The sequence below is a fragment of the Myotis myotis genome, unplaced genomic scaffold (assembly GCF_014108235.1).
Source record: "Myotis myotis isolate mMyoMyo1 unplaced genomic scaffold, mMyoMyo1.p scaffold_m19_p_5, whole genome shotgun sequence".
Taxonomy (NCBI): domain Eukaryota; kingdom Metazoa; phylum Chordata; class Mammalia; order Chiroptera; family Vespertilionidae; genus Myotis; species Myotis myotis.
Window position 1 is genome coordinate 89,638,332 of NW_023416357.1, and position 16,659 is coordinate 89,654,990.

General features: G+C 51.4%; 1 protein-coding gene across 1 annotated transcript in view; it reads right to left on the reverse strand.

Annotated features, from left to right (window-relative positions):
- Nucleotides 1-1,275: 1,275 nt before the first annotated feature.
- XYLT1 (xylosyltransferase 1) overlaps nucleotides 1,276-16,659 on the reverse strand; it is a 307,532-nt gene continuing 292,148 nt past the window's right edge. Inside the window, exons 10-12 of the mRNA XM_036308029.1 lie at nucleotides 11,041-11,236; nucleotides 5,101-5,434; nucleotides 1,276-2,545 (exon numbers count right to left, since the gene is read on the reverse strand). Of these exons, the coding sequence (XP_036163922.1) occupies nucleotides 2,223-2,545; nucleotides 5,101-5,434; nucleotides 11,041-11,236 (853 nt within the window). The 3' untranslated portion in view covers nucleotides 1,276-2,222. The remainder of the gene's footprint in view (nucleotides 2,546-5,100; nucleotides 5,435-11,040; nucleotides 11,237-16,659) is intronic.

The following is a 16,659-nucleotide window of genomic DNA, read 5'->3' on the forward strand; positions in this document are numbered from 1 at the left end:
TCGGACAGGTGTAGGGACACTGGCCAGAGGCAGAAGCTGGGGGCAGAGAGAGGATGTGGCGCAGGCCTCCCACAGCTTGTAAGTGCATTTAGAGATTACAGGGGCTTTCTGAGAAAGCCACTCTGAGGTCCCGAGGACCACTGTTGACAGTGGCCACTCCTGGCGCCATCCAACCACCTACCCTCTTCCTGACATGGATGTCTTTTCCTCCCAGGCTCAGAGCAGCCGTTTCCCTGTGCATCTGTCATGTTACATGGAAGCGCGTGGTCAGACTGGCCGAGGGAGGTGAGTCAGGAGGAAGCAGGACGGTCGAGCTCTGTGGTCGGCACACTCTCCAGCCACAGGGAGTGGGGATGGCTCAGGAATTCCAACTCCCCCAGAAACGGGAGGGGGGCTACATGAAGCTAACACCCTGCATAAGGAAAAGTGAGGCTCCAACGTTCCCAAGGTCACCCCTTTCAGCCAGTGCACGATGCTCAACGAAGCGTTCCCCTCATGCTGTCCAACACCCGTGCTGAGGACACGGAGAATGGAGGGAAGACACGCACGCACACTCACACACGCATAGAAACAGAGAGAGACACTAGGAGATGCGGAGGGAAGCACAGGGAGGGGGAGGGCTGGGGCGCCTTTTGTGAATAAAGGCAGCTTCAGTTAGTAAGATAACGTAATTGACAAGCTGCAAAAACAGCACCTACTCATTAGTCATTGACTAAAACATAAATAATAAATATCTAAAGTGTCCTTTCTCTAGACCCTCCATTGCCCATAGGACATCCTGCCTTGCTGGGTGGGGGATGGGTGGTTATGGGGCGGAGGGGGCGGGGGGGCAACAGCTGAAAGGTCATCGGAGCGAACTGCAGTACCTTCATAGTCACACTGGGGGTCACACCAGGAACTGGGTCCCCAGGAAGGGCAGTTTGCAGCCAGGGGTGGGACTTGTCCAAGGGAACCCTGTCCTCTGGGGGAGGTGGGGTCAGAGGAGGAAGCGAGCCTCCTACAAGGGCCTCTCAGAGGGGCAGGGGACCCTCCACGGGGCACATGGCAAGGAAACCGTCCAGGCGTCTGGGAGCTCAGGCCGTTGGAATAATATTATTGTTTAGGTTTTAAACAAGCAGACACTCAAGCGTCCCATGTTTACACAGCATGTCGCCTGAGATAAAGAAGGGCATGGATTTAAAAACCGAATCGGAAATGCTTTTTCCTGGACGTGAAAAGTCTGGTTTGGTCACTCCCAACAGCACCGACTGTGCGATTCCCAAAGGTTTGGGGGGCGGGGGGGGGTGGGGGGGGCGGGTGGTGCTGACCTCAGAATGGAAAGGCTCAGGCCGGGGACGGATATTGCTGTGCTGTCTAGCTCAGGAGTTTTGCTCCAAACCATCTGTAGGAGTTTCATGGCCATGGGCCCTAGTGTTCCCACTGTCAAGGATCAACAAGGTCATGGTCTCCTGGCCCATGAATGGCTGGAGATGTGATGTTCATCAGCCCATTTTCCCTCGAGGGAGGGGGCATGGAACCCAGGACAGTTGGCAGTCACACCACAGCTTCCCTGCTCGTGTAGTGACTAAGAAGGGCTGGTGGGAGGCCTGGAGCCGTCCTGGGCCTGCGGCCTCCCTGGGGAGGGCCCGTGAGCATGGTTTCAGTGACCTGTCATTTCAGCACTGGCACAGGGTTTCCTGGGCCAGAGGAGCAGGAAGAGGAGCCGAAGGGTGGGGCTGGCGATCAAACCCACCGTCTGGGCAGTGCTTTTCAAACTGGGTTTTGCAGAGCCCTTGGGTTCTGAAGAGGTACCTTAGGAGATGCCCTTGGCGAAGGGACCGCCCGGTGGGCCGAGCATTGAGGAAGAACCCCCTCTCCCTAGCTTCGCCCAGAGCAGCCTGGATTTCACTTGCACCTGGAACTCCACCCACCACTGCGCTTCGTAAACAAAGTTCTGCTGCTCAAAGGAAAAGTCTGAGAATCACTCGTCTGGGGGCTTGGTCACTGGAGGGGAAGACAAGGACCCTGTAGGACTTGAGGACCAGCCGGAAGAGGTAAGACCACACCCCCAGGAGCCAGCTGGCCAAATGCAGGTCATCGGCAGACCCTGCTTTGGCCTCAGAACCTTCCTTCTCCATCATTCTATGGCCAGGAGGGCCCCTCCCACAAAAGGCACCCCCAGGGTGGGAGGCCCTCTGGCTGTGTTCCCTTTGACATCCGTTGCGGCCCACCCACGCCCAGTGCTACCTGAGCCGGCCATCGGGTTTGACTGCCCCCAGCTCCGACTTGGGGTCCGGGCTGAAGGAACTCCAGGCCGTCTGGCTGCAGGTCTGCATGACTGGGCAGGCGGTGGGGCCTGTGGCGCAGATGTCCATGGCGGTCCACATGCTGCCCACCAGTGAGTCCAGCCAGTGCTCCAGCGCAGCGCCGGTGGAGGCCGCGTTCCTCCGAGCCTGCTCCACCTGGGCCAGGCTGACGGGCAGGCTGAGGACGGGGTTCAGGCTCTGGAAGCTCTGCTCCATGTAGGCGCCACGGGGGGGTCCGTTGTGCAGCTTTAGCGCCTCCTCTGAAAGCCAAGGGAACCATCACATCATTAGAAGAGCCACGAACCTGGCACCTGCTGTGTGCCTGGCACCACGCTGGGCACCGGGGTGGCACCACTTAATTCACAGGACAGCCTCATGAGGAGGCTGTCTCCTCAGTCCCACTGCACAGATGAAGAAACTGAGCCCGAGACAGCGCTGAGCCCACTTTAGAGCGACGTTCATTCATTCACAGATTTTCACGGCATCGTCGATAGGCCAGACATTCATTCATTCAATTAATATTTACTCAACATCTATTTGCAAGGCGTTCACCCACCCATTCATTTGGTAAATGTTTATTCCAGGCTCTACTCTATGGGGTGGAGAGAACAAGACAGTCAAGGAGATTGCAATCCAGTGGGGTAGACTGATGACAATAAAGGGGAAAAAAAGTAAGTAAGTAAGGTTGTTTCAATTAGTGATAAGAGTCACAAAGGAAATAAACGGGGTGTTGAGTCAGAACAGGGGGTTGCACACAATGGCCCCACACCTGTTCTAAAGTTTTATTGGAACATGGCTATGCCCATTTGGGTAGATATTGTGTGTGGTTGCTTCTGTGCTACCACAGCAGAACTGAGTGGTTGAGACAGAGATTGTAAGTGGCCCCCAAACCTGCATATATTTACTATCTAGCCCTTGACAGCAAAAGCCTTCTGATCCCTGGGGTAGAGTTACCAGGGTATTTACTTTAGATGAGGTGAGCAGGGGAGGCCTCGCTGAGGAGGTGACATCTGAGCTGAGAGGTGATTAATGTGAAAGAAGACAAAAGCCACATACAGAGCCCGGGAAAGAGAATTCTGGGCAGAGGGAACAGTGAGCACATTCCTTCCATTCCTAATGCTTCAGGAAGCTGACGGCCGGGCTCTACAGTTTGGAGGAGAAGAGACCAGCGGGCGTGAGCACATATCCCGTCCCGCTCTGAGTTAGCGGGCTTCTCCCTTTCACGTTAGGTAAGCCCGGGTGTGCCCGTCACCCTAGCCCACCGCTCCTGGATGCTGGCAGAGGGCAGGCAGCTCCTGTGTCATTCGCCAGGAGAACAGAGGCTGTGCTCTCTGATGCAGATCCGATTTCTCTACTCGAGCCTCTCCAGGCCCCCATCCTGCAGGTGGGGAGACGGGGCACACCAAACCCACAGCACGCCGGCCTGCAGAGCGAAGAGAGCCGCTCGCACATCTGACACCAAACACTGCGGCTGATGCAGAAAACCCTATGAACTGTGAGGCTGACGTGGGACGTGCTCTTACAGCATCAGCCTCCAGTGCTCACCTCTGTAATTAAATTTTCCTCAATTCCACCTCATCAGATTTCTTGAGATTACTAGGGACGCATCAATAGCAAATTACTCTTGATGAATCATTTTACAAATTGCACGGCTCCCTCCTTCGTGTTCCCTGTCGTTGGAACATCGTTAACAGATACAATTACCAACGATGACGATGGGGCATTGCTCCCAGTGAGGTGCAGTGACCCCCGGCTCATGCCTCCAGGAGAAAAACATTGGGAAACTCAGGCCCCAGTGAAGGGCCCGGGCTGTTTGCTGAGGTGGATGGAGTCAGGACCACACCCTTGTTCTGTCCAGCAGGCACATCCGCCACAGAGGTCTGGACTGCCCTTTCCAGCGCTCCCCTCCACACCTGGCTGTGGAAACCCTTAGGAATGCCAAGGACATGAACCTGACCCGGGACCCTGGGGGCCCTCAGGGCTGTGTGCTGGCCCAGACAGTTCTGGGGAGCTTTTGTCTGTTTCGGAGGGGAGTGGAGAAGCAGAATTCCATCCTGAGAAAACCTGAGGGCTCTACCTGTCTGCTTGCTCAGCACAGAAACTTAGCAAAGTCAATAGAATCCCTTCAACACTCCCTTTTTATAGGACTCCGTCCCTACCCCCCATATCTATGTCCCCTCTCCTTGTGTCACTGGCTAAATGGCATCCAGCTCAGAATGAATGCTTAGCTACCAGAGGCTGCAATTGTTTCTGGCTTCTGGGTCTGCGATCTGTTAGATGGAGACACCACCAGGCGGCTACTGTTGTGTTGGCTGTTGTCATTGTCTTACTTGACAATCTAAGGGGAAAGAGGTCAGTGCTCCTGACTAAATAGTCAGGTATTGCACTGCTTTAAAAACTCTTGTGGCACGCGGGTTGAAAAAGCGCTGACTAGTGTATCATATTTTTGATGAACAGGATTTCCTGTGTTAATTAATATTTTTTTACACAGTGAACAAGATTTGCTAAAACTCAATATCTGCCTGGGCTTATTTTCCATCCTGTCTTAAATATGATCAGAGCCTCTGGGAGCCCAGTGGGAGAGCATCTAATAAAAAGTTATCCAAGTCACAGACTGAGGACGTCACCTCCGTGTGCAGGCGGAAGAGCAACTACTGAGAGCAGAGAGCATGGTTCTCGAAAGTGGCCCCCTCTCCCCACATCTGGGCAGCACCACTGCCCAGGCGATGGACCCATGGGATCCCTGGGGATGGCATATCCCCCCCCCCACACCCCCCGACCCTGGACTCCCAGCAGAGACACGGGGAGTACTCACCCGGTTTGATGGGCTGCCTGTTGGAGAAGGTCAGCGGTGCGACGAGGAATTTGGTCTCTGCGACTGGCACCCAGTGGTGGAGAATTTTCACTGTCCAGACCCCAGGCCGCAGGGGCAAGTTCAAAGGGGGCTTGTAGTGGGTAAATTCGGCCGTGGACTCAATCAGGATGTCGTAGGTGGCTGCGATGACGTTGACGGGATCCACCCAGATGACAGTCACGGTCACGTTGGGGCCCTTCCCCCACTTCTGCATGCCTACCGGCTCGTCCATGGGCCCCAGGAGACCCCCAAAGTTGCGGAAGAGCCGCTCCTTGGCATCCCAGTCAGTGCCGACCTGAAACAGGAGAGCAAGCCTGAAATCACTGACACTGAGCTATGGTGCTGGGTCCCAGAAAGGCCTGGGATCCTGCTTGCTGGACAGGATATACCCATTTTACAGATGAGGAAATGGAGAAACTCAGGCTCCGATTAAGTTACTTGCTCAAGGTCAGACAGGAAGTAAGCAGAAGATTTGGTATTTGGATCCAGGTTGGAGGATTATAAGGCCTGTGGTCTGTTCACTAAACCTTAGGGCCTCCAGTGCCTGGCACCTGGTGGGTGTTTTGGGAAAAAAATGTGCACTGAATGAATGAATCTCTGCTTGAGGCCATTCCAAGAAAACATACACCCTGCCATTCAACAGGTCCAGCTGGATTCCGCTTTGCTCCTTGGTTTTCCAGATCATGTCCCTCTGTTGAGTGTGACTATTCTGAACAAGACTAGAGCTCAGGTTTTGGAGCTGCCCTGTCATAAGCTAGAAAAGAAGGTTCTCTCAGCATCGCCTGTCACCTGCAGCAGTTCACACGGCTTTCCCAGAAGATAGAGCTCTGGCCTCCCTAACACATTCTGAGCTGGAGCCCAGGGATGGGAGATGGTTGTACAATCCATCCTTCCTGCCAGCCAGTGGCTTTCGTCCTCCACGAATCCTTCCACTTCTGTCACCTGCAATCTCTTCTCCACCCAGCAGCCAGAAAGACCCCGTGAATTGTCCTCAAACTGCTCAGATCCCTGTGCCTGGGTCTGCTGCTCTCTCGTGGTGCCTAGCACTGTGCTTGGTGCTCCATCAGAATCTGTCGAGTGAACGACTTGACAAACGAATGAACTGCAGAGATCCCTGATGCGCTCTGTTGCAGTTTCAAATCAAATTAAATGAGGGTCTTCTGCTCCCCAGGAGCTTTCATTTAATGCTCCGAGGACAGCGTGGGACACGTTGGCAGCCGATAATGAGCACACTGCCAGGCTTGCGCTGCTTCTGTGGCCTCTGCATGACCAGCATCTCCAATGTGTGTGTCTGCAGGGCAGGGCAGGGGAAGGTACAGACATCTACACCCTGAGAAGATTCCACATTAAGGTGCAGACAGGAGCTGGTTTATTTTCTCCTTGTTCTCACCTTGAGTCACTGTGTCCATTCCTTACACAGAACGCGGAGCTGCATGGCCAGTAGGTACCAGGAGCTTATGCCAGGCATAATGCTAAATTCTTGGATGCTTCACTCATTTCATACTCACTTCCAACTCCACATTATCCCCATTTTACAGACGAGGAAACTGAGGCTCAGAGCAGCTCAATAACTTGCTATGGTCAGTGAGGGGCAAAGCCAGCAGGGGGACCCAGGAAGTCTGACTTCAAAGGCTGTGCTCTTATTTCTCTTCAATGTATTGCCTCCCATTCATTCACTCACTCACTCACTCATCAATACATATGTGCCAAATGCCTACCACCAACCAGATGGGACTATTTATACCTGTCCTTCATAGGCCCACAGCTTGCTTCAGGTTTCTGTCTTTAGACCGCAGCCTAAAGAGTGGTCTTAAGGGCAGCAGAGGTAGTGATTGCTGTGACATTTCTGCTGGGTACCGTCCCTCCCAGGGTTGTGAAATCCTGGCCACCCTATGGATCAGCAGGAGCTGGCTGCTCCCGAGGACCCCTGCTGCTTAGCACACTCTCTGGGACACAATAGAAATTAAAACGATGTTGTTGGTTGAAGAAATAAATGAGTGAGCAGGATTCAAACTACACCTCAAAGTCTTAGAGATTTTTCTAAAGAAACCCAATCCTTTTCAGTATCTCATTATTCCTAAGTCTGGTCTCTCACTCTGTCCTACAAGGTCTGGTCCTTTGGGTCTCTTCCTTTCTGTCCCTCTCCCCATCCTCCACTCATCCCTGCTCTAGGCTCTCTCCTCTCCTTCCCTACCTCCCCCCCCCCCCCATGCTGGAGTACTCTCAGCGCCTCCTTGAGAAGGGCTCACTCTTGCCTCTCATCTTGTGTCCACACCCACATCTCTCTGGTTCAGTCTGCTTACTTTCCCCACCCTCTTCCCCACCCGCTCTTCTTTATCATCCAGGCCTCAGCCAGGGTGTCACCACTACTTGGAAGCCTTCCTGCTTAGGCACCACTAAGGTGCGTCTCTCAGCATTTAGTTTTTTTGTACAGTATTGCAATCTTTAATTTAATCTCTCTCCCTGGCTCAACATTATCAACTCCATGAGAGTAGGGACAAAATTCGGCTTGTTCATCAATGTATCTGTAGTGCCCCAAACAGTGCTGAGCGCATAGCAGGTGCTCACTGTATCTCTATCTCTGTATTTATCTACCCAGCATATATCGACCTACCCATCCATCATCTATCTATGTCATGAATGATTAGGGGCTGAGCACATGGACATCCCTATGCACCCAGGCCCTGCACACACTGACTCCAACAGACACTGACAAATGGATCAATGGTCACAAAACCATGTCAGGGTTCTACTTCAGGAAGGAATTAGCCACCAGTTAGGGGAGTGTGGGGACACTCCAGAAACCATCCTTTGATTCCCCCATAGAGTTGGGGGTGAACAAATCCCTGAAGTCAGTTCTGAAACCAAAATAACACAGCAGAAGAGTTGCAAAGCGGTTGACAGTGGAAACACCTAGATCTTGTTTCTAAACTTTGAGAGGAGGAGAAAGTCAGCCGCCACCCCCACGCGCGAGGGAGGTGGGTCTGCCTGAGATGGAGCCCTGTTGCTGTCACATCCTCTGTGGCCTTCAAGGTCTTCTCCGCCTTGCTCTGGAAGTCCACACCGTACTCTGGCACAGCCTGCTTACCATTTGTACTACAAAATGATCAGCTGCTCATATATGAGCGCATGTTCAAGTTCAAGCTTAACAATGCTTCCTGGCTTCAAACCCACCAAATGTTTCCCACAGCCCTTAAAATACAACCCAAACTTCTCTCCAGGGCCTGCGAGACCCCTCATGCTCTGTCCCCTGTCCCCTCAGAGTCCTCCCTCCTATCACTCTCCCTCTCGCTCAGTGTGCACTGGCCTTGCTGCCCCTGGAGTCCACCGAGCTCCTGCCTGGAGCCTCAGGGCCTTTGCCTTGCACATGCACTTCTTTTAGAAGGTCCCAGGGTAGTTTTCAGCTCCAAAATTATTCTTAGAAAAGCCTTTCTCAACGAATCCTCCCATTGAAAGTAGTCCTCATCGGCCTCTCACGGCCTCAGCAATCACAGGGAGGGCATTTTTCTTTCTTTGTGTAATACTTATTATTAGTTGAAATGTTTTTGTTCATTTGTTTGCTCACTCCTTGGCTGCCCCACAAGAGAGGACTTCCATGGCTATAAGGGTCTGGTCTATCTGGTTGACCGCTGTTCCTTCTGCACCTCGCATATCTCGGGCACTCGGTGACTTTCTAAGCCACTGGCACAGGACGTCCACGGGATGGAGAACTCTATCCAAGCTCCCCACCTGCCCTGGGCCAGGCCCTACGCACAGCCCTGGGGCTGTGCCAATTCGAGAGAACTTCTCAACATGCAGTTCTGTTCCTCCTCCTTGTCCAACTTCATGTTTGCCTTAAAATTAAGGCTTTAGAAAAAAAAATCGAAATACAAGATCCGGGGCTCCCTGCTCACACGTTGGTACTCTGCCAGAGGTCTCGGTGGCTCTCACACCAAGGGTACCAGAACTATCGCAGGAACCCTCACAAATCACCAGCCACGAGTGGCCAGTGTCATTTGTCACTGCCAGAAGTGCCCGGTCCCCCAACGGCAGGCTGATAAACAGGGAGAGCCCAGCCACCAGGCATCCATCTCCTTAATGGGACGTTAATGTCTTCAATCGGCCGCCTGGGCCCCCAGCACAGATTCCAACTGGGGCAGCATCTAACTGCCCCCTGGCGCCAGTAATTTATGGAGTGGGCTCCCATGGCAGCTCAAATCCAGACAATCCGTTTGGAACCTTAATTGAAAACCAGGCTTCATAAGAAACTCCCACCAGTGCCTGTTCAGTGCCCACTCAGCAGGGCACAGGTCGGCCAGGTGGGCCATTGGGGACTGGAGAAAGACTAGCAAGGGAATATAAGTGGGTGCGATACTTACTCCCATCCCTTAAGATTCTCCACATTCCAAAATCAGCTCCCAAGCCAGCAGCCAAACTCACTGGGGGTGCTTAACTCCAGGAATGAATCAGTGCTTTAGAAATCCCATGAGGAGTTTTGTGTGGGCAACCCTCACCAAGCTTGATCAAGCTTCCTCTTCCTTCCAGGTCACCAGCCAAGTGCAGGCACTCATTCATTCAGAAATCATTGTTGCTGACACTAGTACGGATGTCTCCCATCTTCCCCCATTTGCCCACCTCCACCCAGCCTCCATCCGCCTCCCCTGGCCTTCACCACACTGTTGTCTGTGTCCATGGACTATGCATATATCTTGTTTGGCTAATCCCTTCACCTTATTCCGCATCTGCAAATGCTACATACTTTTCTATGTGCTGGTTTACAGCAGTGAGTGAGAGGGATATTGTCTTCGCTCTCTTGCGGACAATCACCAAGTGACTAGCGAAACCAACAAGATGATGTTAGATGGTAAATACTAAGAAAAACTAAAACAAGGATGTGTCGGGCGGGGAGTGTAGCTATCATGGCCTAAGTGAGTGGGCAGAGAAGGCTTCTCGGAAGGTGCGTTATTTGGATTTAGATCAGAATGACCCCAAAATGGGTGAAAACCTGTGAGAAAGCGTTCCAGGCAGGAGGATCAACATGCCCCGCCTGAGGTGGGAACAAACTGGGCATGCTTGACAAAGAGACAGGTGTGAGTGGGGAGGAGAGTGGTACTGGATGAGGCTGGAGAAGTAGAAAGAGGGTAGATCAGGTCTGGAGGTGGGGCGATGTCAGCAGGGTGGTGCTGGATAAATCCATCTCCCCAGGCAGGAAAACAACTGAAACCTGGTGCTGTACTGGAGAGGTGGAAACTGCATTCCATAGGTCATGCATCAGTCCATCTGTCCAAACACTAACGCATCTGTCCATCCGTCCATCCATCCATCCTTTTGTCCATTCATCCACCCGTCCATGCATCCATCCATCTACTCATCCATTCAATGATTGATCTGGTACTTATTTTAAGCTAAATCCTGTGCTAAGAACCGGGGAGACAAAAGCACAATTAAACATGGGACTTGCAGCCTAAGAGACCTGGGTTCAAGTGTGAGCTCTCCCACTTTCTAGCTCTGATGTAGAAAAATCACTGAATCTCCACAGGCTTCAATTTTCCAGTATGTAAAACGGGATTGATGCCCCTACTTCATCAGGAAACTGGTTTGATATTGGTCTATTACTAATACAAGGTTAGGAGGAATCACTAGCAAGAATAAAAAAAAATTAAAAGAAACAGAAGTTCTACTATGAAAAATAGACCAAGGGCCCAGGTTGGTTTGGCCCACTGTCCTTCTCCCGATCTGTTGAAGATGCCATTTCCAGTGTTTGGGACTGGAGGCCCTTCTGCAGGCACAGGGTGAGCCTATCTTTGGGGCTCTCCAAGTCCCCTTGTCCTCCATCTCCAACTATAGGCATCACATCATGGAACAGGACCCAGCAAGGGGGATGCAAAAGGCAGTGAAGTATGGCAATGTCTGGTCTCTTACCTCGGAAAACTGGAGCCTCCCAAAGTCGCTGGGTGGGCTTGCGATCTTGAAGACTTTCTTCGGCATCACCCACGTCTCCAGCGTCTCGAGTTTGCTCACGGCCAGATTGGTAGCGTGATGCTTGATCACAAAGCCCTGGAAGCGGTCAGCAAGGAAGTAGAGGTGGACAGAGGCTGGGTGGCCCATGGGGTAGTACCTGAAACACACACACAGTCTCACATGAGCTCATGGGTCAGGGCTGGAGATGTGCAGGCTCATAATGGGGTGCCCCCCCCATCATGCTGGTCTTGTTCCTAAAATAACCCCCATTTTATGCAATGCCTACCATATTCCTGAAACTTCTCCCTGTGTGTCTCTGATCTCAACAACTATTAACAGTAGCTTTTTAGATGATTACAAATGTAAAGCATGTTGACTGTATGAAAGCACAAGAAAGAAAATAAAAATTGCTACACTTTTGAGGCTTCTTTACATAGATGATGTCAATTCACAGATATTTATTGACTCTCTGGTGCTAGGTATTGGGAAGCAACAACGGTGTGCAAACAATGTCATAGTGACTCATTTCCCTTCGGCCTTATTCCCTATGCATATATTTGCATAAATCTCATACGAGATCATACTATACATACTGGTTACATCCTGCTTTCGCTTCATAGTATTTCGCAGGCATTATCACATTTTTGGAAAGTCTCTGAAAACGTGACACACACACACACGTTCCACTGTACATAATACTGTATTTTACAGAGCAAGTTCCTCATCATTGGCTGTTTAACTGGTTTTTAATTTTTTGGCCACTGTAGACAATGCTGCATTAAACATCCTTGAGCAAAAATGGAACCTCTCTCACTCATTTCCAAAGGGCCCTTCAAGTCTGCCGCCCAACTTTATCAAAAAGGTTGTACTGATTTACGCTCTCACTGTCCTTCTCAGTCAAGGCACTGGGCATTATCCTTAAAAATGAATCCAAGGTCCATACATTCAGACACGAAGAGGTAACCGTTGTTTCCAGACGCTTGACTTGGATCCACAAACAGTCACTGGGAGGAAGGGGCCGGGGAACTAAGCAGAGATGCCCAGGAGGGAGCTCAGGTGGGAGGGACTTGGGATGAGCCCCGCTTTCTTTCCTACTCGAGGAACTGAGGGCTGCTGGCCTCTGCAATGTGTGAACTGCACAGCATCAGAGGGTGCGAGTGGCCCCTGAACAACAGTGTTCTCCAAATCACCGTTTCTGCTTGGCTGCCTTCCCTCCGGTCCTCATCTGGAGCTTCAGTCTTAGGTGCAATGACAGCGGTTAGGGAGCCGCCTTCCTGTGCTTCCCCATCTCCGGAAATCACTGCCTGGTCACTGGGATGCCTCGGGGGCTCTGAGAAAAGCCAGCACCCTCTTCAGGCTGCTCGCTGGGCATCGGCTTCGGGAGCAGAAAAGCCTCACCCCGGACGGAGCTGCGAGCTCTGTGCCGGGATGGAGGCGGGCTGCAGCGGGGCTCTCTCCACCTCCGCAGCCACTAGCCACTGCGACTCCCGAGCACGTGACTGTGGCTGCGGTGGTGGAGGAACTGGATTTTTTATTCCATTCACTTTCATTGATTTAATCTCAAATGCCCACTGGTGGCCAGTGGTGACTGTCCTGGAGGCATAGACAGTCAAGACAGAGTCTCGTGGCTGCTGGCATCAGTGCCTCCAGTCCTTCACCTCCCCGTCTCCATGCTCTCTCCCACGTGGCGGCGCAGGGTTCCTTGCCCTGAAGAGACAGAGTCTATTTCCCCGCTCCTGACCTGCCTGGACCTGAGGCGCCATGCCAGCTCCCAGCCAGGGCCCCAAGAAGCCTTGCACATTTCCTCTCTTGCTCTTCTGTGATGAGAGCATGCTTTTGTGGAGCAGAGGATCCCAACCACAAGCATGAAGCAGAGCCCCTGTGGTACTCACGCAGGGGCGCTGGATATGGCTGATATAAGGTCATGGACAAAAGCAGGAGGGAGACAGGTAAGGAAGTTGGTGGCCTGGACCGGGAAGCTGGCAGTGCAGAGGTGGACTGAGGTGGAGGATGGATTCAGGTGGAGACAGCAGGATTTCTTGGAAGCAAGCAAGCAAAGATTGACCCCCTAGGGCAACTGGGAGCATGCCTGGGCTACCTGCTGGAGGTCGAGACATTTGGGGCACACAGAGCCACTCCCGTTGTCCCTGCCAGCAGCCCCCAGCCAAGAACAACAGAGCCTGCTCCCGACCTGCAGCGGCTGCAGATTCAGGAGAGATGCCGGCTGAGACCAGGAACCTGAGAACTTGAGCTCAATGTCAATGCTTATCACTTCAAAACACTGACGTGGGGCTTGTTTGTTACGCGGCATTATGGCAGGAGCTACGTAATACACTGTCAATGTTTGTTCTGCAGGTGGTTGGGTCAGTGATGGTGGGAGAAGAACAGGAGAGCTTGTGGCATGGGAGTGAAAACAAGAGTTTCCAGAAGGGAGAGGCCCAGACAGGGGTGCGGCTAAGGGGTCAAGTAAATGAGCAGAGGGCAAGCACTCTAGAAGCCGGGTCTGACTGCCTGCTTTCCCTCTCTCCTATCAAGCAACCCTGCTGTCTCCACCTGACTCCAGCTGCTACGGCCAGCATCCTGGTCCAGGCCAACATCGTGCCTCCCCTGGACCTTCGCAGGAGCTTCCTTTCTCCCTCCTTCTTCCGTCCACTTTACCCTCATAACAGCCATACCCACCGTCTCTGCTTAAATACCACAAGTGGCTCTGCTTAATGCTTACGATGAAATCCAAACCCTTCACCTGGCCCACAAAGCCCTGCCTCTTTAGCCTCATTTTGTTTCCCTCTGCCCCAAACCTCCACCTTCTAGCCACATGGACCTTATTTTAGATTCTACATAGACATTATTTTGGATTCTTGACCACAGTGAGCTGGTTTCCGCCTCAGGGCCTTTGCACGAGATATTCTCTGTGCTGGGACTGCTCTTCTCCTCTTAGGTTGCATGGCTGGCTCTGTCTTATCTTGCTTCAATGTCACTACTTCTGAGAGATCTTCCTTGACTGCTGACTCTTAGTCACCAACTCGTTGCCATCATGTGACTTTACCTTCATTCTGAGCAGAGCATTTATCCCTACTGATCCTTCGTTCTTGTGTACCAGTGCTTAGGCACAGTCTGTCTTCACACTAGAACGGGAGGGCCTTGAACACGGGGGCCTGGTCGGTCTGGGTCATGGCTGAGTGCCCAGTGCCTAACACAGAGCCTGACACATGGTAGATGCTTCAAACAATACTTGTTGATTGAGAGAAAATTCTAGAAGGATTTTCTCTTGAACCTTTTGTTTCTAAGGTACATCTAGGAAACATGGAACCCAGGACTGAGCACAAAACCTCCTGGTAGTTGTCTTGACTGTGCATGATAATTAACTAAAACTAAGAAGGGAGTTTGTTTTCAATAGATGCAGTACAACAGAACCTAAAGGATGCCACAGATGCATTCATCTCACCCAACGGTGGGTTTTTGTCTTTTCTTACTGAAATAAGTGGGCATTGAAAAAATTTGGAGACTCACAAACATCTAAATTTCTGATTTGTCTTGAAAAATGGCTGGCAGTTCAATGTCTACATGCCCATTGGACAAGAGCGTGCTGGGGCTCAGCACTGGGCCCCGGGCGGTCCCGGCTGGCACGGTGAGCCCGTGCTGAGGGGCCAGCCAGCACTGGCTGCCACGTGCTACTCGCCTGGCCCAGGAGGGCATTTGAATTTGAGGACGTGTAATAAAATCCTGACATCTTTATCTCTGGAGGGTGACTCACAAGCAAACTTTATTTTCTTGTGCTCTCAATCTGCCATTTTGAAAATTTCTGCAACAAGCATGAGTTATTTTAAAATGAAAAAAATCAATAAACATTATTTTTATGAAAGGTTATCCCGCAGACTGGAAAGACACAATTTGCATGAAGTGCCCAAAGAAAATGAGACTCTTGAAATAAAGTTCTCACGTGCTGTTTCCCCAGATATCCTGGGGGTAGGAATTTACTCTCCGCTGCCTTTTGGGATAAGGGTCCTTTGTCCTGATTAACGTTCAGGCTCATAGTCATAAATATATTGGCTTTGCCCACAGCAAGGCACAGGGCTCTAGTGCGATAAAAAAAAAATGAGCGAGAAGTCAAAGGATTCCAGGCCCGGGGCACCTTAACGGCCCGCTTAATCCCCAAACAAGTCCTAAAATTTGTTTGGGAGTGTCTTCTAGAATTTCCTATAAGATTATTTATTTTATAAATTCTAAGAAGCCTGGGATTAAGACTATTCTTGAATAACATTCTGCTTCCAAGAGTGGCACTGGGTTCTGTGCCGGGGATTTGTACTGTGGTTCTGTGAGCAAGGGTTCTGAGCCCAGACTAGCAGGGGCAGAAGACCTCCACCGTTGACCTTGACCCAAAGTACTGCTGCTACATGCAATGGGGGTGGGGGGGGGGCGGGGTAGGGGTTGGAAGTGAGTCTGAGCTACTTTCAGCTTGGGAGAGGGAGGGGATGGGCTATCAGGGGGAGCTCGCAGCAAACTTCACAGAGGATGTGGCGCCTGAGATGGCCCTCGGAGACTGGGAGAGGGTTGGCTGTGTGGGGACAGCGGGGGCGGTAAGCAAAGGAAAGCACAGAGGGCGCAATGAGCAGCTCATGTAACTGGTTACGGAGGGTGTAGCTCACACAGTAGGCTCCCTGTTGACGTTGGCAGCTTAATAATAATGGCACGAACATTGACTAAGCACTCTGTAAGTAAAACATGGTTAAAAACGGGGATGATGATAATACATAAGTGAGAAGGTCACTTTTGAGGATTATCTCCTTTAAACCTCCTAACACCTTATGCTGTAAGGCTTATTATTATTCCCATTTTACAGATGAGGAAACTGAGGGTCAGAGAGGTCAATCACTTGTCCAAGGCCAACAGGTAGTAAATAAAAGTTGAGTTCAATCTGCAGGTCCTGGTTCCCGACCCACACTGGGCTTTCCTTAAACTAAGTCAGAACCCGCAGGAAGAGGATGGAGGCTGAGGCCACGAGGAGATCAGAAGAAACTGGAGAAGCCCTGCCGAAACCCAGATGGCCAGGCAGGCAGTCCCAGCCAGGAAACCTTCCCGTGTTCAGGATTTAGGCAATAGTTCCAGAGAAGAGGGAAGAGCTAGGCAAGGAGGGGTACATAGGAGGAGCCTCAGTGGAGAGACTAATGTTAAACTTTTTTTTTTTTTTGCTTTAAAAGAGGGAGGTGGGAGAAGGAGAAGGGAGAGCAAGAAAGAGGAGAGTGATTAGAGGCACTTTTGAAAATCCAACCTAAAAAAATAACCAAAAAAAAAAAGAAAGAGGCTTTCTGCAAAGAAGAGAGTCATCAGGGCGTTATTTACAATGGCCCATTACTGACAATAGCAACAGGAAAGCGCTGGATTAAGCAAACTCCCGAGTTTCTGCTCTTTGGAACAGCAGCGGCATTCAAAAGGATCATTAGCATGAAGGAAGCTGCAGAGCAGCGGGAGGGGGGCTAATATTATAATGCCGATCAGGAATATAACAGGGCTCCGAACTCTTGTTGCAAGTATGTGACTATCTGCAATGCACATTGCTAGAGAAAGGAAGACAAGCCAACA